Source organism: Dromaius novaehollandiae, chromosome 3 (genome assembly GCF_036370855.1).
Source record: "Dromaius novaehollandiae isolate bDroNov1 chromosome 3, bDroNov1.hap1, whole genome shotgun sequence".
Classification (NCBI taxonomy): domain Eukaryota; kingdom Metazoa; phylum Chordata; class Aves; order Casuariiformes; family Dromaiidae; genus Dromaius; species Dromaius novaehollandiae.
Genome location: NC_088100.1, coordinates 104,114,880 through 104,135,400, shown reverse-complemented (window position 1 = coordinate 104,135,400; position 20,521 = coordinate 104,114,880). Strand labels below are relative to the sequence as shown.

The 20,521-nt window shown below is 41.7% G+C and overlaps 1 protein-coding gene across 1 annotated transcript in view; it reads right to left on the bottom strand.

Annotated features, from left to right (window-relative positions):
• SMYD2 (SET and MYND domain containing 2) overlaps window positions 1-19,562 on the bottom strand; it is a 30,523-nt gene extending 10,961 nt beyond the window's left edge. The window contains exons 1-6 of the mRNA XM_064509681.1: window positions 19,191-19,562; window positions 15,659-15,722; window positions 8,115-8,225; window positions 6,430-6,490; window positions 3,863-3,987; window positions 186-253 (exon numbers count right to left, since the gene is read on the bottom strand). Of these exons, the coding sequence (XP_064365751.1) occupies window positions 186-253; window positions 3,863-3,987; window positions 6,430-6,490; window positions 8,115-8,225; window positions 15,659-15,722; window positions 19,191-19,375 (614 nt within the window). The 5' untranslated portion in view covers window positions 19,376-19,562. The remainder of the gene's footprint in view (window positions 1-185; window positions 254-3,862; window positions 3,988-6,429; window positions 6,491-8,114; window positions 8,226-15,658; window positions 15,723-19,190) is intronic.
• Window positions 19,563-20,521: the final 959 nt, after the last annotated feature.

Below are 20,521 nucleotides of genomic sequence, written 5' to 3'. Positions count from 1 at the left end.
GTGCAAATCATGAGATGTATTCTGGAGTATTTTATTAGGGGACAATACAGAAAGATAATTAAAACAAGACAAATTAATATTAAATGTTTGATTAAATTTCTTTCAATACAGGTCTACATCCATACACGCATAGTTTTTATTTGTTTATAAATAAGTTATTTTTTAAAATACTATACTCAGCCTACTCAGGAAATATGGCTGATCCCAAATGAGAGAGTTCTTCATCTTCAATTGTGAAGCCATTACAGTTAACCTAAGGAAAAAGGGAGAGACACTAACTCAGCTTCTGGTCAGCCTTCTACTCCACACTCATGTGTCACGTTCTCACACTTCAAAGTCAACTGCAGTAATTTGCTTACAGTTTTGTTTACACCTCACCAGTACAGAACTACATGACATCTCAGAAAGAGAAGGGAGGATAAAGTCCCTAACCCAAGGAACATGCAGGACCGTAAGGGACCGACAGTCCAATACCTGCACTTGCTCAGGACACAGCAACTCAGAGAACACTCCTTGGAGGGCCAGTGAAGAGAAATGGGGCTTGAAAAGAGTGCTAGAAAGTGTGTGAGAGAAGCCAGACCATTGCAAATATGAAGCAAGGCCTGATACTGAAGAGGCCAAAGAGGCCGTGATGAGTAAAGGATCTAAATAGCACCACAGGTGCAAGGAACACTGCAGGGGTTAACAGCAAACTCAGCCAGGCTGGGGCAGGGCAGAGCTCACTTTATGCAGACAGGGCACAAGGAAGCTGTCACCTGGTCAAGGGCTGCATGTATCAACTACAACTACGGCACACACAAGAACAACAGTGGGAGTGAGCAAGATCCGAACCTCATATCGACACAGGATAAAAGTATCAAAAGAAACAGAAAAAGGACAGTGTATGAGGAAGTGCAATCCTAATTTAAACACTAGTATAGGATAAAAAGAGCTTGTTTATAAATTTTTATTAAAGAATAGAGTCAAACAGATTTTAAAAACTTTTCCTGTTTTATCTTCAACTAAACTCAAAGGAATCTTGTACGAGTTTCAGCCTTTTTTCATTTGGTTTGTGTGTCTGTAGTGATCAAAATGCACCTCAATCAAAAACTTTATTCAACTTCTACTGCGAGTCACGTTCATGCCAGCACAAAGAAAACTCTCTCCATCCTCACCAACATCTCCCTATAATCATCAGAATAGTCACAGAAGTGCCAGAAAGCATTAAAACATCTATCGTCACACAAGCAAGCTGAAACTATAATGAACACAGGACAGACAATAAAATGCAGTGCAAGTACTTGCTCTGGAAGGGTAAGAGTTGATGACAAACACTATGAACAATTTTATGCTCCACAAGCTGGAATGCAGTTCTGAAATGCCCAGATACTGCCCAAACCCAACCCTCAAGTACGAACTGTTCAGGATGATTTCATAGTTATGAAAAGTGTCCTGTTTCTCTGACTCACTCAGCAGCATCTTCAATATCATTACTTCATCTTTATTCTGCTATTTTTAGCAAGATAGCATCCAAAGGCTTCTTGTCTCTCAAGATGAGCATGCTACTGCACTAGCCAATGTATGAGCACACCTGAACCAAAACCAAAATGTAATTGCTGAATATAAAAACAATAGAAGGGAATGATTATTTCAACAGCAAGTAAGAACATAAGGCTACAAAGGCTGACATGGAGAACAGCTTGATGGTTCTGAATCACAGGAAAATATTTAAAAATATGCAGTGAGTTATCATCAACTCCCCTCCACCAAGCCAGAGACAACCCACTTCTTGAATGCATCATACCAGAAATGACACATAAGGAAGAACTGGAAAGGATGAGACACCTCTGGTTTCACCAGAGAAATGCATGACTAAAAAAGGCAGCATGGAGGAAGTAAAGAGACATAAGTGAGAGAACTAGAGCTTAAGGTTGTTTCCAATAGTGGAACAAAGAAAACGTGCAGAGGGAGGCAAAAAATTACGCAAGCTCTTTAAGGAAGGGATGAGACTGGTTCTTGAGACAAGAGAGAAACTGAATAGTATGACAAGGTGAGACTGAGGCAGAAGAGTGCCCATGTGAAGAGCTATGTTCCATAGAGACAAAAGAGAGCAAAACAATGCAAACAGCCAGGGAAGAGAGCAGTGAAACCCAAGGATGGTTTGGACAAAAATCTTTACTCCATTCAAAAGGACCAGTAACACCTTAGCTATGTCGAGTAAGATGCAACACCATACCCAGACCACACAGAGCAGTAAGCAAGGAATCACAGATGTCTGAGTCCCAAACTATTTCCCTGATCCACAGGGAGAAAGAATGTCAAATGAAGAAGCAAAGTAGGCACCCAGTAGGTCAGAGCAAGTGTTAAAGCAAAACAAAAGAACAATAGCATATCCACGCTATTGTTTTTAGCTCAAGTTAATTAATTATTAGGAAACAAGTCTGTATAAATCAAGTATAGACATGCCTCCCCTTCTTCCAGAAGGGCTTCATGCTGGAGCCAAAACTTCAAAAGGTCGTGTCCTGTAAAAAACTTTTGAGGAGCATCTAGATGACCTTTAGAGATTTTAGTTCAATAAACTGCAACATGCACAGTAATATATTGCTCCCTTATGATCATGATGAGTTTAAGCTGATGTCTAAAAGTGACATTAGAAACCCAGAGGAAAAACTGGGTAGAATATCAGATCTGGGAGTCAGCAGCTCATAGAAGGCAGTTCAGGTACTGTGATATGGTGGAGCTGCTCCAGGACAGGACATAAAGGGAAAGTCATTCTAGGCAAGACAACTTAATCTTTGGGGATTCTGGCTACATTCTAACAAAAATACTCAGAAACACCACAAGAAACTGGATGCCCTGACTTCTTTAAAGTATCCCTTTGACAAATATAAATTGTAAAGTCTTCAAAACAGAAGAATTTTTTATTGAAGGAAAATGTATAATTATGAACTGAACAGATGATGAGCAATGGAACACGCTAAAGAATCATTCACCTACAGCATAACAGATTACATCTGTATTAAGCTAATAGTGACTGTGCCTTCTTGTTGGTAGATGACGGGCTATATGAAAAGGCTGGTGCCATTTCAGCTTATGTCAGAACAGTCAGCATTTACCACATCTCAAAAAAAGTTAACCAACTGAACTTTTTATTCAGAAGCTCAAGTTTAAAATTAGCTTATTTTGAAATACAGAAGAAAAAGAAGGGAATGTAACTTTTAGCATTCCAGTGTACTATTCCATCCATTACAATATATTCATGTGTATGTTTCAGATGTGTACATACAGATGTGCATGAAAATCAGGTGAGAGAAAGAGATGACACATTTCAGAAGTTATATAACAAGAAATCCTGCCCCTCACCTCTCCAGACTACCTGATTGCATTTAAAAGTCACAGATTAGATAAAGATTCAGACTGCTCTTCCCAATTCTCTGAAGTTTTCTATCTGTGAAGAAGGTTGAACCTAATCACCATCTGACCACCAAGGATTTCCACAAGCTTAAAGCCTGAAAGAAGAGTTCTGCTTTCACAAGAGTCTCATACCAGCAGCCTGTTGTATACAAAGCCAGTCCTACCACCACTGCTCTACGCTTGGCCCACAAGAAGCCTAACTTCAACAGAGCTGTTTCCTCTTCTTTAATGTTTGAGAAGCACCTCATCAAAAGTCTGCAGACAAGAGTCTCTCTCCTCATTACTGAAATAGGGCATGACCAGCCACTTCTGGCCAAGGAAGCACATCCTCTCCATCAAGTACACTCAGCGCTCCCTACAATAAGCAAAGAGCTACCGTTTCCATTGCTGTTAATATTTTGCTTCTTTCACAAAGGCTAAACTCCTACAGCACCATCCACCTAAGCGGATTGTGTTCTAGCCAACTTACTTGTGCAAAGAGAACTACAAGGGCAGCATTGTCAGGGAACTCCATGTGCTTTGAATAAAAGTGATGAAGAGCAGCAATGTCGTTCTGAATCAGCTCTCTCTTTTCATTGTCTAGTTTGTCAAGGTCTGTGGACAAAGAAGACATTCCATTTCAGTAACAGCAATAGTCCCCCATGAACCGCGGCTAGATCTAGGTTAGAACAGGCCTGCGCTTAGGCAGAAACCCCTCAAAGGCCAGCTACTTGGAAGTGCTGCAAGAAGTCTCTGTTCTTCAGTAAAAGTAATGCTCTTCTGCCAAGGCCACGCATACGCTACAAGAACATGCAGGATTAAAAAGCCTTTTCTAACATCTTTACCTTAACAGAAAATTAGACAACATTTTCCTCTGCTGGCCCTGGTTACCTCTAGCAGCATATCAACTGTGGGTAACTTATGAGCTACCTGGTCCCATTTACTGTGGTATGAAGTCACATTCAACATCACACTTCTTGACACATGCTTTACATAGCGAAACTTCCTCATATGGACCCACTCCGCATCAGTACAAACCAGCCCAGACTCCTTCTAAGAAAGACAGCTTATCCCTGCTTTCAAAAGACGTGGTCTTTCCTAGTAGTACTGGCCTTAACTACTTCTGGCCATCCATCATGGGGACCTAAAAAAGGTTGACATGAACACTGCGGCTAGTCACCAGGGTTTCCCCTGACAGTAAAAGATAACATGAGGGTGCCTAGGAGTGCAATCCACGTGACCTGTTGCAGGCACCTGCCTCAGGATGCAACGAAGAGTGCCTGAGAATGCCTGTATCTCCATGGGCTGGAGGGCGATAACCAATAGATGTGTGTTTAACCTGCGGATGTCTGAAGATAAAAAGTAATGACAGGAACATCAGTGGAAATGTTACCCTGCTCTGGTCCACAACAAGCTCTAGCCAAAGCGGTGGCCCACAGAACATTCTGACGCCTGGGCCATGCAGAGAGAGCTAGAAGATGGATTATATACTCCTGGCCCCTTCTTGCTCTTAGGCCCTTTTGCCTCAGAAGCAGAGTGTTCAAAGTTTTTCCTAATCCTCTTTCGCACAGCAGCAGCATCACCACCTCTCTGGTAGTCTAAGAGAGCCAGCAACTCACCATTTTCCTTTCCCCGACTCAATGTAACAGCAGAAAGAAAAACAGGTGATCCAAGAAAAGGCTGCACAACAGTAGAAGAGGGGGGAAAGGATTTATAAGAGCAGATATGAATGAGAGGAGAATCCCAGAACACAGGGCGAACTGAAATGGGACAGTTTCATGAGAATTAGGGCAAGCCAGAAATAAGAAGTTTTGAGCTTCCAAATGACAGCCAGGTGTTTTTCATCACCTACCCACCCAGGAAGTTAAAGAATGAGGCAACTTTTGAAGATGCCAAAGATGTGGTAAAAGATGAGGAGGCAGAAAAAGTACAGGGTTCTTACTAACAAAATTACACACAAAAGAAGGGCTCTAGAGGACGAGGGGGACATGGCAACAGAAAAAACATTTCAGCCTCTTAGCTCCCAAATTTATAAATTATTTACACTGAAGATAAGCTGCAATGCAGAAGAATATTCAGAAGTTACTTCAGCACCTACACTTCCTCCTCAAGCTCACACCTATTAACCTACTTACAGAAATTATACTTGTATTAGGCAAAGTCAAATGTTGGCATTTTTCCCCCTTATTTCCCCTGTAGCCCAAACAGCTGTGATAGCAGCTTTTGTCCAGGAAGCAAGTAAGACTATGAAATCTTGCTGTGTTTGGTTACTCTGCTACCTCAAATTCTAGAAATGACTATATTTATTCAGCATTTTTTAAAGGTACTTGGAAACCATCAGAGCAAGAAGCATGAACATACAAACCTATTGTCTCCTTGAGTATTACCTCCAGGACCAAGAAAGAGAAATGACAGATCAGTGAAAATTATGCCAGGACAGTTACTAGTCCTTTAGCTGCTCAATTTCTAACTCTGCCTCATTGGATGTAAAGAGTAGCCTTCCAGTTAAAAGCAAGCCATTGCCTCATCTCTTTCCTTGGATTATTTTGGAGCATTTAGGACATGGAATTTCAACACAATCACATAAAACATGTCAGATTTGACTGGCAGTGACAGATACTGAAGCATAGTCCAGAGGGTTCTGCAATTAGCCCCTTAGTCACTGTCACCATCAAGCAACTGTGCTGTCTCTGATTTTATGCCTCCTGGTAACAAATACCAGCTATTTTAATTTTACAACATTACAATTCTCAAAAGACACCAGATTACCAGAAAAGCCATGAGATGGATGTATGCTACATAATTAATTCTGTCTAGCTTTTCACTCTTGTTTCACAACCCCCACAAGCTACCAAGCAAAAAAATAAAACAAAAAAAACAAACGAAAAAGAGCACTGCACTTTCCAAAAATGTAGGAACCACAATTCTCTTTGTTTAGCCCTTCCTCCAACAGGAGTGGGATGCTCAGAAAAGTTTTGTTGGAGAGGGGCCAAACGGTAAAGCAAATCCTGAACACAGAAAACTGCCTTTGTTTACCTGCAAGCCTTTTTTACTTACGTGATTCAAACTCTTTTACAGCAAGCAACTTCTCTGATTCTGTCCTTTCAGGATGAGCTTTCTAGCAATAAGGGGAAAAAGAAGGAACAACAAGAAAGTGTTTTAATGCTTTTAAGTAGGCAGTTTTGTCTATTGCTTACCTGTAAAACATACAAACCCAAATCCACACTGTGTGGAAGTCAATGGATAGCAATGAGTTAAATCGACTAACCTTTCTAAAGCCACAGAAATATTCTCTCTGCCCCAAATTAGGCAACCAAAGATTAACTCCTATCAAATTTATATACATAAACTGAACTGTATTTTAAATATGTCATTTGCTTTGTTCTAGACACCCAGAAAGCTGCTAACAATAGCAAGCAGCCAGGAGACAGGCTTCGCTTTGAGGAAAGTGAATAAACTGACTGTTGACAGAGTTCAAAAGCAATGCTCCATTGTTGGCCTAAGGCCACTTCTTTGTAATCTTGGCCATTAAATATGGCTTTGCAGGTGGCCCAGCAGCTGAGGTTCAGGGACTATGGTTTGCATATTTAGCTTTTATATGACATGTAGGGTTCTCCCCCCTCCCTGTAAGCGATAAAAGCACAAATTTATTCCAATGACTTTTTGTCATTAAACATCCGATTTTGTTTGTGGATCACCATTAAACCATGCTTTAATTGAGATACACACACATGCATGCACACACATCTACACACACAGGGAGTATGCAGCCACCTTCCTAGCAGGTCATCAAAATCCTGACTACACACAGTATCCAGGTTGCTCTTGTCACGTAAGCAGACCTCAATCACACAAATACGCTTCAAAGAGGATTTGTTTTTGCAGAGAGAATTTAGAGCTCTGCAAAGATATCCAGTGTAATAACCTTGAAACTTATGGATCCTGCCCCTCTCTGTAAGCACTGGCACTGTCCTCAGTTTCCATACAGTAAGGAACACTGAAATGGTGGTTGACTCTGCATTATTATTTCCTTATTAATTACGTTCCCTTTTTCCAAAGACCAAGCATCTGAGATTTCTCTCTCAAGCTCTGTCTTTCACCAGGTAACACCAGTAATCATAAACACTTATGCTCAAATACCTCAGAAATGTTCCAGTCTCATATATGCATTGGGAGTTATACAGTGCACAATGCTGTACTGTTTCTTTCAGCCGTAACTGCACAACAGGGCAACTACTTCATAAACATATCAGTGCCTGCTGACAGATAGCACAAGGAACATTCCTCAGAATTTAACAATATATACCAAGTCTAATTCTTCTTTCTCTTCCACAGACTTGGCCTTACTGTTAGTCCAGATGTGTAATGGAGAGCTCCAAGCTATCAGAACAGAGGATGAAACCCCATGCACATCGTGACAGTATCGGTAAAATTATTCCATTTCTGGACTCTATTCGACACTACCTTGGTCATAGGTGATAGATATATAGCTCAAAAGCACATCAGCCCTTTGCTGTCTTCCCCCAAAGTCTCCGGCCGGACCATCATGGCCCTCACGCTGCTGCAGTGGTTGGATTGTCAGTTCATTCAGCTGCTCATGCTCTGTACTACACCCATCTGTACACAGGAAGCTGGCATGTATGTGTTTTGCAGGGACAGTTACTGTAGGTCAATCTTCATTTTCCTGCCTTCCCTGGCACCCAGAGCAGGAACATACCTCCCAAGCCCAGTCTTCTGCTCACCTGTTTGGCAAGGATCCTTGCCGTCAGCCTCACGGTCTCTGAGGGATTCCAGTTCTGCCCAAAAGCGCACATGGCGGAACACTCCAGCTTGTGCATTGGCCAGTCTTCCTTCTGAAAACACAGAAAAATATTTTAAAAAAATTAAGCCATGAAGATAAAGGGATGAAAAAGAGGATGCAGCAAGTCCTGCCAGATCCTAGAGGTCAAGTGAAATGTGTTTCCTTTGAAAGAATAAGATGACGTTCACTAAATCTGAACAAAAGCTTGAGCCACATTTAAGGGGTACAGCTATCCTGCTGTGTTTTCAAACAGATTCACAAGGGACGAGTTAAGGTCAGAACATCTTCATTTATTCAGTGGAAAAAAAGAATTAAATGGTGAAGAAGCAAACAGACAACATGATTTATAAATAACCAGTTCTTATTGTTCAGATCAAACATGTGAGGACAGAACAGGTCTAAGCCTGATGGCTTTATTGGGTTCATTTCCATTTAATACCTTGGTCCCTCATTATGACATGACCCTGGTATAAACAGGAGTAATGTGTCTGTAGTCCATGCATTCACAATCACGACAAGAGTCAGTGAATGTAAGGTCAGAAACAGACCTATTGAATAGAATTATCAAATTCTTTTCCTTAAATGTTGTAAAATAAGACTACAGCTAGTCAGCAAAAACACTGTATGACAAATAAAAACAAACATATTTTAGTTAAGAATGTATATTATATTCCTAGCTCAGCATACATCAAAACTTGGAGTGATGGCTCAAGTCACTGATTTTTCTGCACTCTACAGACTCCCTCCAAAGCAACAGAAACTCTCAAATATTAGCACAGAATCACAGATCAACACTGTGGCGGCACTCAGAGCCTGGCACAGGCCTTTGCCAGACTGCATCAAGTTTCATTTTTTTTTTTATTCAAATACAGAAATATTCTTATTTCTGTAATGAACCACTGCACAATTATTTATTTTGTATCTCAACCCAGACACACATTTAAAGTGATGTGTTATAACAAACCTATATCTTTTCTTCCTGTAAAAGGAACATCAGGTTGTGTTTTCAGATGAGATTTAATCTGGTGGAAAATGGCAGCAGTGGAAAGAAATCACAACAAATCCCACAAATTTAGAACTGATTGGAAGTGAAACCTGAAGCACCTTTTGCAGCCTCCAGAAAGCTCTTAATTCCCCTTACTATGACTCGCACAGTATCACAAACCCTGTGTTAGCCCACGCAAAAAAAAAAAAAAAAGAAAAGAAAAAAACAATAGCCCAGCTGAGTGACAGGAACAGAAGAAACACAGCGTTTCACTCAGCTGCTTAACCATAGATGTCTAGTGCCATTTGAGACATCCTAAGCTATCTAAAACAGCTACGTGGGACCAGCAGATATGATACAGGACTTCTGGGAGATCCATTCACTGCTGGAGCAGTAGCTGGAGGCCACATAGGACAAGCTAAGGCACCTCGATGAGCCAGCTGAATCAGCCCCCACCCCAGTGTCTCCTGGCTCAGCAGGCCCAATTATTTAACGGTTTTGTAGATCAAAATAAAAGCTGAAAACCCTAATCTCAGACTTCGTACACCACAAGATTCTTCCATTGCAAATGGTCATTTTAACCGCCCTAACCACAGACAGTTTATGAGTTTACCCAACTAGGAAAAGAAACCTGAAAACTTGCCCCAGCCTTACATGCAATTTGAAGCAGTGCAACACTGCAAGGGCATTCAAGCCCTGACAAGGTCACATTCATCGTCCTTAATATCTCAACATGTTACTTCCAAAAAATCCTATGCACAGGCTGCATGAAATAAGCTCAAGCGTAAAAGTTCTAAGAGGACACAGCAATACAGACCAAGAGAACTAAAATAGTATATTACACAGTAATCATGTCATGTGAAATAACACTCTTAACTGTCCTACAGCTGTCACACTACAAAATGTGTCCCCAGAGATGCCTACTTCCTATGCACTGAGACCTCTCGTTGGAAAATTCCCATTAGCCTTTGGTTAGGAATCCACAAGCTAAAGACTAGGAGAGATGGACGAAGGCCTCATCCCTCACCCGCTGCGCACCCACAATGCCCACCAGCTTCCATGTGAATTCCCAGCGTGCAAGGAGGGAAGGAACAGAACCTGAAGTTTTACACTCTTCACACACACTTTGCTTGAATAAACAAGAGAGATTATCTAATAAAACAAAACCAAGATACAAAATCACGTGTCTGTCTCAAAGCAGCGTTTTAAAAATCCGTTTGTTCCCTTTATTCTTTAAACATTGTTAATTAAAATCTTTCCTGAGGCAGAATCATACTGAGTTATATGAACTAGTAGGGAGGTTAAAGGGACAAGACACGGCTGAATTGTGCAAAATGAGATAAAAGCCCAAAACGCTCCAAGAATAGAGAGTAGTGATGACTGAGTAGTACCTGCGATGGAAACATTGCAACAGCAGTTTCCCCCGCTATCACAGCAGGACTGCATTTTGCATTCTTTTCCACGTCTTCTCTAAGTAGTTTGAATTACAGCAGGTAGCATTGTTCTAGCTGAATCCCTAATGCTACATTAATGATATTGTCTTCCTATTTTCATTATATCCACAGTATTTTTCCCTTCATTTGAGTGACAACATTTTTGGAACGGGAGTTCTCTAAAGCTTACACTTTTCACATCAAAGCATGGAAACAATCTTCTCCACCAGTTCTTCAAAATGATTTCATCATCCAGGACTACTGGATTAATTTCCAGAACACTCACATATAGTTCAGCATTAAAAAACAAAACAAAACAAAAAACCCACAATACTCAAGCAGTAAGACTTAATGCCAAACAAATGTCCTGACTACTCCTTTCTCACATGGAATTTTTCAGTGCCGTGTAAAATTACTGTTGTGTTTCACTTGATCAAGATGACACACAGGCACAAATACTAGAAAGAAATGCTCCCTAAATGTATTTCAGTGAGGCCACTTCTGATGTCTGGTATTATTCAGTAGAGTACTCTGATATAGTCCTTCATCAGGCAGCGAAGCTAAGAGTTTCATGTGCCTTCACATCCTTCCCATTTACACAATGCTGGGCTAAACAGGATATTTGACTTCTGTGGGTTAATGTTCAAAAAGTTCACAGAAGCCATTTTTCAAAGAAAATTACACAGAGAAAGAGTTTGGGGATAGATCTTTCCCCAAGGCAGGCTCAGAGACTTGCAGTGTTCCAGATCCCTCTCATGCAAAACCCTTACAGCAAAAATTTTAGTATTTCTTCTACAAGTCACTGAAGAGGACTGAATAAAAGCTGATTTCTGCAAGGCCCCACTTAAAACATCTGCTTGATGCTGATTCTGGGTCTACAGCTACATGTGGAGACTTACTAGCTGGCTAAAAATGTTTCCCTCACTGCAGAAATGCTAACTACAACACTCTTTAATATGACACATTAAGAACCACCCCTAAATATTTTGTTTGAAAATACATTTCAAACAAGGAAAGTGGGTACAAAAACATTTCCTTCTGCACTTTGGCTGGCTGATCTCCACAGGATAACAGGCTGGCTGATCTCTCTAGGATAAACAACAGTAATGTGTAACAAGAGAAAGAGGAGCTCCAGTAGCTGGTTCAAGTCCACCAGTTCCACAGTTGTAACCATGTAACCCTCTTAAAACATTTCTCTTCAGAGCTGTTTCAGCAGATAATTTCTGAGTAGAAAAAATAAGCACAGGTCTCCTGCTGTTTGACTAAAATTATTATAATTTAAGAAGTCAAGAGCTGAACAGCTGCGGATGGGGTCTGAAAGGCACTAGTGTAACAACAGGCCTGTGCTTTGAGGAGGCAGTAGTGAACAGCAGAGCGGTACAAATTAGCTGGAACTCACAAACCCTTTTAAAAGGAGAACTGGCTTGGGGGCTGGGAAAGGAAAGCCACAAACTAGGGCTACATCCTCAGCTCTGTCCAATCAACCCACAAATCATCAAGGCAGCAACTTTTACTGGAAGTAAAGACAACGTTCACTTTCACACATCCCGTGTCTGACACTGACTCTGTGCTTATGCAACTGTCCAGCTTAATGGAGAACAGACTTGAAGTTATATATCTTAGAAGCAAAATAATAGATCAAAACAGCACCAGGACACCAAGTAGGGGAACTAAGGCAGGCCTGGAGAGTGAGTGTGTGCATATATAGAGACTGACCCCTATATAAACTAGCCACTATATCACTGCAAGACTGTCTTCCATCAAGTGAACTCTCCCAGTAAGTGTGACCTTGCAGCACCACCTGTCCCCGGTAACCCGGGCAAAGAGACTACACTGCAACACAGGGCTTGGTCTGTGTATCAAACACCTGGCCACAGAGAAGCTGCATTCCATTCCCATTCGCGTGACCTTCAGCAAGTCAATACATCTTTGTGCATCTATACCCCCATTTGCAAACACAGAAATGCCCCAAAAGAGTGCTGTGAGGCTTGATTCATTAAATGTTTGAAAGGTATTCTCAGAACCGCCAAAGGATACAGCTCAATACAGCAGACCAAATGCTGCTTTCAAGGAAGACTATGCAGTGTCGCTGACTTGATTTTCAATAACCACATTTTTCTGACAGAAGGAAAAATACCCCATTCAACTGAAATGTACTCTAGCGAGAGGAAGATGTGTGCGGTTATAAAATCCATAATTCTGAAAAAAAATTCAAAACATTTATTTACCGCTGCACATTTTCACCCCCTTCTCTTGTCTCTTTCTTCTGATCCGTCTCTCCCCACTACTAAAAAGAATTCCTTTGAATCAACTGTGTTACAGCAGCTCTTTTAGTAAGAAAGGAGTAAGCTGGAAAGAAACTGGTTTTCCATCCCAAGCAACACACTCAATGTGATGAACACCTGTCAAACTGAACTATATTGAGCTTTATTAGAGTAACAAGGTATTAGCCAACACTAAATTCATTTCATGTTCCTGGTGGATACATGTATTTTTTAGCTGAATTGAGCAAAGAAAACATAGATTTACAGAGATAATTAACTTAAAAAAAATTAAATGAACGATGCTGTAAGGGCTTTTAAGTACAGCCCAACACTTTTATTAGTGTGGCATGACCAAGACCAGAGCATTAAGTCTCACATCAGTGTAGGTGAAAGACAAGCATTTATTGTACATCCCAGGGTTACAAGTTCAGTATCAAGGCACAAATGTCCTTTTTGGCTTTGACAAAGAATTGCTGAACTGCTGAAAATTGCCTTTGAATAAGACAAGGATGAAGATGCAGCGCGGATTGTCTGTGCAGCACGTACAGTCAGCGGAGACTGGTTTCTACAGAATACTATGCTTGAAGGTAACTTTGAAAGAATGTCAAAGAATTCGATCTCAACAACATTCATAAGTTTCATCAGACTGACTCGGAAAGGCCCAAAACATGGAAGACAGTGTTATATGAACTGGAAAGTCAAAAGCCCTATGCAAATCGTTAGGAGTCAAACGCTAGTTCCTGTGCTTGTCATATTACTGTCTAAACAATGCAGCATCATCAAATGCCTTTCTATCTAAAACTTTGTACTATATAGTAACAGGCAGAAAAGATGTTAGTTCATTAACTTATCAGACAGTCAGCAGTTCTGCTAAGTGTTCTTCCTGCAGCTTTAAGGATACTCAGTTTGAACAGTTAAGAATTTTTCTTCTTGGAAGATGCTCCACTATAAGAAAGAGTATTCTGTCTGAAGGAGGAAAAAAAAAAACAAAAAAAAAAGAAAGCAAAACATGGACAAGACTTTATCCAGGGGAAAGAGAGGGAAAAAAAAATCATTGTTCTTACAGCGTGAACTTCGTTAAGTCTGCAGGACAGAAGTCAGGACACTGAGTAGGAAAGGAAGGACTTAGAGGTAAAAGCAAAGGACTGCAGACCAGCAGAAGTAAATTCTACCACTTCCACCACGGTATCTACTTGCTACTTATCTGGTGCAAGTCACTGAACTTTCTTACTTCAGTTAATCTGGCAATGACAGTTACCTGCTTCATAAAACATTGTGAGCTTTATGTTGTAAGAGAAGAAGCTCAGAAGCTCAGATGAAAAGCAATGAAGAGCCAATAAACTGCTTTGCTCAATTGTTTCCTTCTTTCACACAGTTAAGAGCTCACTAAAAGTAACATCATATGGAAGCACTTCTTATTTGTAAGTGTTTCTCATGAAGGGATCATGGGTTTTAGCTATGCTGTCTTTAAAACTCTTCCAGCTTTCTTTCAAGAGCCTTAAGCATACTCACACAGTAAGCACTCACTTTCTTCCCAGTACAACTGCTGTGCTGTCAGTCTTTCAATATTCTGTAAACTATTACAAATCTCATAAAAAATGCATTTATTAGCATTTTGAAACCTACTGGTGCTTCAAAACGAGAAGGCCCTTTGACTCATCCATGATTCACCAAGACACTGCAAAAAAGCTGGAACCTGGGGAGGCAAAAGAAGGATCCTGAACTAGTAGAGGCCAGGCTAAGTTTGCAGCTCACGTAATGGAAGAATAAGATACATCCTTGAAATAAAAGCAGTGGCCATCTCCAAAGCATCTGGGAACTGAGCAGCACAAACTGCAACACCTCAGATCAGATAATGAGAATGGGGAATATTTTGCACCCAACCCACACATGCACAGCATGCTACCATGCAAGAGAAGGTTTGGATTATTTATGGCTAACACACAGTTGCATGTCAAGCCTTTGGTTACTTAAATCCTTCATAAGCACTATTCCATACTCCATCAACAGCACCACAGATTTTAAACAGTCAGAATAACTGACTGCATAATTCCTTATGTAGCTGGCAATCCTGCCAAGTTTTTCACATGTAAACAGCATGATTCTTACACGTTGGTTTGACTGCATACAAAGGCTAGGAACTAGATCTGGCAAGAATTAAACTAAAATAACATCTTTCAGAACAATGAAATAAAAATGGAATGACAATTGCATGCAAGTGTTTTGGATGCCATCATATTGCTCTACTTTGGAGCATGCTTGTATTTTATTGTTTTGAGGCTTTTAAAAAACAGAGTATATGAAAGAATAAGAGTGACCAGAACAAGTGAGTTAGGGAAAAAGCATGGTAAGTTTCAAATGACAACTATTGTCAGCTGCAGCCATCCAAAATATTTGTGAAGAATCTAAAACAAACAAACATACCCCCAAAATAGCTATTTAGTGATTTGATTTTTCCATTAGACAGAGATTCTCACACCAGTTTACTGAGGTTATGTTAAATTATCTGGTTTGTGCTTAAAGAAAGAAATAATACAGACATAATTAGTGGGCTGACAGGCAGCTCTAATCAAAGTCTCAGTGGTACCAAGCCCCGGAGCTACTGATCTTTAAAGATTCATGCAGACCATGTCCAATTCCTGTAACTGTCCAATGTACAACTCCATGGTCAGCATCCGGGGGATGTTGAAACCAACTGGCCTACTATTAACCACAGTAATGATTAGAGACTATCAATGCCATAGCAGCAATAAACGGAGTTTAGCAACCCAGCCTCCACTCTTATAAACTGTATCACACGTACCTGACATTCCACATTGCAGTAAAAGGCCTGTTTACATCTTCCACACTTGGACAATCCTTCTTTCCTTAAAAAGAAAACAGAAGTTATATCTCCTCTGTAATGCTGAATGAAGCACACACGTATCTCATTTAACTTTAACAGAGACACATCTCCTACTGGCGGCTAGCTTAACACACTCATCTGAGAAGCTTTGCACAGTATTTTGCATTTCATAATAAAATTACATTTTCTTCAGAACACTGTAACTACAGCTTGAACCCCATCTTCAGATAGTAGATGCTATCTTTATTTGTTTAGAATTTCAAAAGCAAGTTTCTCCTAACAACTGTTATAATGCAAGAGCACTCTACTGTCCTGATAAATTGCTGGGCTTGGAAACATGTTATTCTATGCCGCTAGACAGTATCATCTTTTCCACTATACACTGCACATTGGTAGCTTACTTTTCCTTGTTTTAAAACTTCTCAGTTGCTCAGTATATTTGCTCACTAATAGTAGCCTTTTGCTTCTCTTCTTTCAGTCACACTTCTCTCTCTGCTCACAGCAAGTGTGCTCAAACACTGTTTTGTGAGTAATCACCTCCTAACAGCAAGAAAAAATGTTTCATTCTTAAATACTCTGATTGACATCCTGTCACCACACAGCCTCTTGCTGTCCTGCTGTCTATAACATCTGCTCAGATATCAGTGTATTCTAAGCCCACCTAAGGCTTGCACTCTCTTTTTAATATTTGCATGCATCCCAACACGGGGAACTGCCAAAAGGAAGGTCCTTTTCTTCTTTGAGGTGCATGGCATTGCAGCAGATCCTACCAAAAATACAGCATGTGTTACATAACACATGACATTTTGGTGCACCATTTTAGGGATTTCTCAGTGGTCTTACAATACTATAAAACACCTACAGACTTTCCCCAGTACAAGTTGCAAAAAATCCTCATTTTAAACCGAGGTTTAAAAGGTGTTCACTGAATTAAAACAAGGGCAAGTGTCCTCCATACAATATGGCATTTCACAGAGGTCACCAGTATTCAGAGTCCACAAAGCCTAGCAAGTCTTGGCATCCTCTTACTGTTCTTGCAAAGTAAAAAGTGAAACATGAATGTCAGGCTGACATAAATGTTTTGCCTGCTGACAGTATGCAGCTCCAGTATAGCTGTATATTTAAAATAACTGAAATATTACTGGATGCAAATACATCTTTCTAGTCTTATTTTGTTTGTTTTACTACAACAGTTTTACAATAGCATAGCAAAGTATCTCTTTCTGAGACTAGGCCTGACCCAAAACTTTCCTCCTAACACTACTTGCAAGTCAGATGAATGCATTTTAGAGCCAGGCCCTTCTTCCTAACATGCAGAAGTTCAGTGCTAGCACAATGGGGAACAGAGATATGAAACACTTCTGAGCTCTCACAGATCAAGTTACCTCACTGATGCATCCTTTCTTTTAGGGGAACCCCATCACTGTGATGTGAAATAGGTTTCAGACTACCCCATTGCAACTACTATGGGTACTGCACTCAGCAGAAGATTGATATTCCTTGAGTACTGTGGTCCTTCAGTCACGGGAGAAGCTGGCACGGAGAACAAGCAGCATTTAAACAGGTCGCTCCTGAAACTGATTGCAGAAGCTATTCCACAAGTACTAAATAGTCTCAGATATATCACTACAATACTATTTCATATTAATGGAGCATGAAACGTATTCCTTGGTCCTTCTACAGAGGGAAATGTTTTGGATGTAGGGATATCTTAAAAAACTGACTTCTTAAAAACTGTGAGCAATAAGCAACATAAAACAAGAAAGTCTCATGCCAAAAACTTGATGAAGAAAAACAGTAACACCTTTATCAATAGCAAACTTGTAACAGGTGAAAATATTTGGATTGAAGTATAGCACTACCTTGCTTGAGTATAACACATACACAGCATATAATCTTCTGTCCATGAGTAGGTGCATTCAGTTTATATGTCCCTTTTTTATGTGGTAAATACATTTTGTCATTAATTCAAATTATAACATTCTAAGTAGCAATCCAGTAACTGTTTTTTTTAAGCACCTGCACTAACAGACAAATTTTGAAGAAACAATTTTGACCTTAACTTCTCATTTCAGAAGCTGTCCCTCCACTTCTAGGTGACCTTTTGATTTTGGTGCAATCAAAACAGATTACCAAAACTTATTCTGAACTGTTTTATTTATGAAGTTACAGCTAGCTGCAGTTTTCTTACTCACATTATTCCACAAAACCCTAGTCAAGTCAACTCACAGAATGAAACATCTAGAATTTAACATGGCAGGGAGTAGCATATAGTAGTAGTGTTGATAAATACGAAGTTCAGCATTAACCTCCCATTGAAACCAGTAGAAATTCAGTCATTATTGTTGCTAACGTGGCTACTGCCTGACCCTGCATGTGGTTTGAGCAAAACTCTGCACTCAAGCTGCTGCACAAACATATATCGTGTATCCAATGGTCTTAAGGTCAGCTGTTCTAGTCCTGTATAAATATACATAGGGTCTGAAGAGTTTTTTATTTTTTTTAAAAAAAAAGGCACCAAAAGGACTAGCATAAAGATAATAAAATAGTCTCCTGGTAACTCCACCACATTCTTTTCTGGGAAACAGAAAACACAGCGGTAGCTGCGGACTCAATCTGAGTGGGCATCGTGCAAGCAGCAGCACACCTGATACCAGGCCGTGCTGACAGTATGCTTGCCCTCCTCCTTCCCCAGTAAATCTGAGCCACCAGTGCAAGATGTAAATTATACACCACGCAGACCCTAGTTTAAATGTTAATGACAGTTACAGACTTTAAGAACACATTAACAAAAGGCAACACCAACAACGCAGCTCTTTTTCTGAGAACACAGGGCCCGTTGTTAAGATCAATGCCTGAAAAAAAAATCCCTAAGTATTTCAACTTATTTTGCTTTGCGTGCTTGGCCTCACTAGGCGCCCACCTCCCCAGGCACGTGCTGGGAGGTGCAGCGCTGTGACAGCGTGCCTCAGCCACAGGAAAAGAAAGGCTGGCAAGCGCTGTATGCTTCTCTACATCTTGCTGAACGGGTGAAGCTGATCCTGCCCAAAACGCTCACTTCAGCGCCCAAGCAGGCCTCTGGCTGGATACACTCCATACACTTCACTGCAACTTCTTAGGCACATTCGTGACTTTATTCACATGCTTGGGCCTGTTGGATTCAATTAAATTTGTCCATGAGAGTACAGCTATGCACTCACCTACACAGCTATAAAATCAGAAAACACATATGTATGTATAAAGCACATTATATATATATATTTATATATGTAGATATATATAATTGATATATTTTTAACGCTTGGCTGTTTGAGAAGTAAGCGAGGAAAACCAGTGCCAAGCGAGGAGCTGGGCGGCCAGGGCGCTGTTTCCCGGGGACGCCGGAGGAGGGGAGCGGAGGCCGCGGGGCAGCGCCGCCCCCACCGCAAGGCCGCGGCGAGGCAGCCCCGCGGGCGGCGCCGCCGGGAGGAGGCCCCGCCGCCGGCCCTACCTGGCGAAGCAGCCGTCGCAGTGGCCGCCCCTCTCGCTGACGGTGAGCACGGCCGTGTAGGCCGGGCAGCTGAAGAGCAGCTCCCCCACGCCGTAGCGCCGCCGCGCCCGCAGCCCCCGGCCCTTGCCAATGCTGGCGAACCGCTCCAGGCCGCCGGGCTGCGCCGGCGCCGCCTCCGCGCGCATCCCGCGGCTCCCCGCTGGCCGGGCCGCCGCCGCGCCGCGCCGCGCCGCGCCACGGCCGGACGCGCCGGGTCCTAGCGCGCTCCGGGCCGCCGCGGGCCGCGCCGCGCCCGGGGAGCGGCGCCTGGCGGCGCCGCGGTCCGTCACACCGAGCGGCGGCGAGGGGGCCGCGCGGAATCCCTCCCCTGCCCCGCCCAAGCACGGCCTGCCGCAGGGCCGGCTGCAAAGGCGGGTTGGGCTGTGCAGGCCTCGCCCGGCCAGGCCTGGCTTCGCCTTCGCTTCTGTTGGATTTCTTGAGGTCGCCGTCACCTGCGGGAGTCCTCGGGCCGAGCCGACATCCCCAGCCTGCGGCATGGGGCTGCCACCACCTTCCACCCCCCCAAACCCGAGGCGGCTCGTCTGCGCGAAGCCCACCACTGCTCTCGGATCTGATGTCTGTGGGGTGTTAGGATAACGCACCACAGCCTGAGGAACAAACAAACAAAAAAACCCATAAAATTAATAAAGATTTCTCATAAGCAGCTAGCATGAAGGGTTAAGCCTTCTCTCACTTCCAAGGAAATCAAGAAACAAACCACAAGAAGTCCAAACATAGCGGTAACAGCCACGTCATGCGTGTAACAAAACCCCCAAGAGCTAGGAAATACTGAGTTTATTCAGAGTAAGAATTACTACCTTAGGATTATTAAGCATAATAAATCTATTACTGAAGTTTAATTTATTGTGAGGCACAATCCCAGAGAAACCCATAAGGCTGTCTTCACTAATAGAAGTTTTACAGCTATGTGCCCAAGTGTTTTGCATATAATTATTAGTTGTACAACACCCTAATATAACATTGAGAGAATATTCTTTTCAGAAATACGAGTAAAGCATGTAAGTGAACATAAATATTTTTGGTGCCGCTTGTAGTTCATGAGCAGTGTAGATTGATGTTAGCATCCAGAGGATATAATCTCTGCTGTAAGTATCTGTGTATTTTCTGTTAAATATTTTGTACAATAAATCACTTGCAAGCTCCCATTTGACTAAACGCACCAGTTGAAGCTTGAGCTCAAGATTTCGACAAAAAAGTAGAACACTCAAGTGAAAAGGAAAAGGGAAAACCGAGGAAGCAAACTTGAAATTAGAAATTAGTTTGCAAAAGGA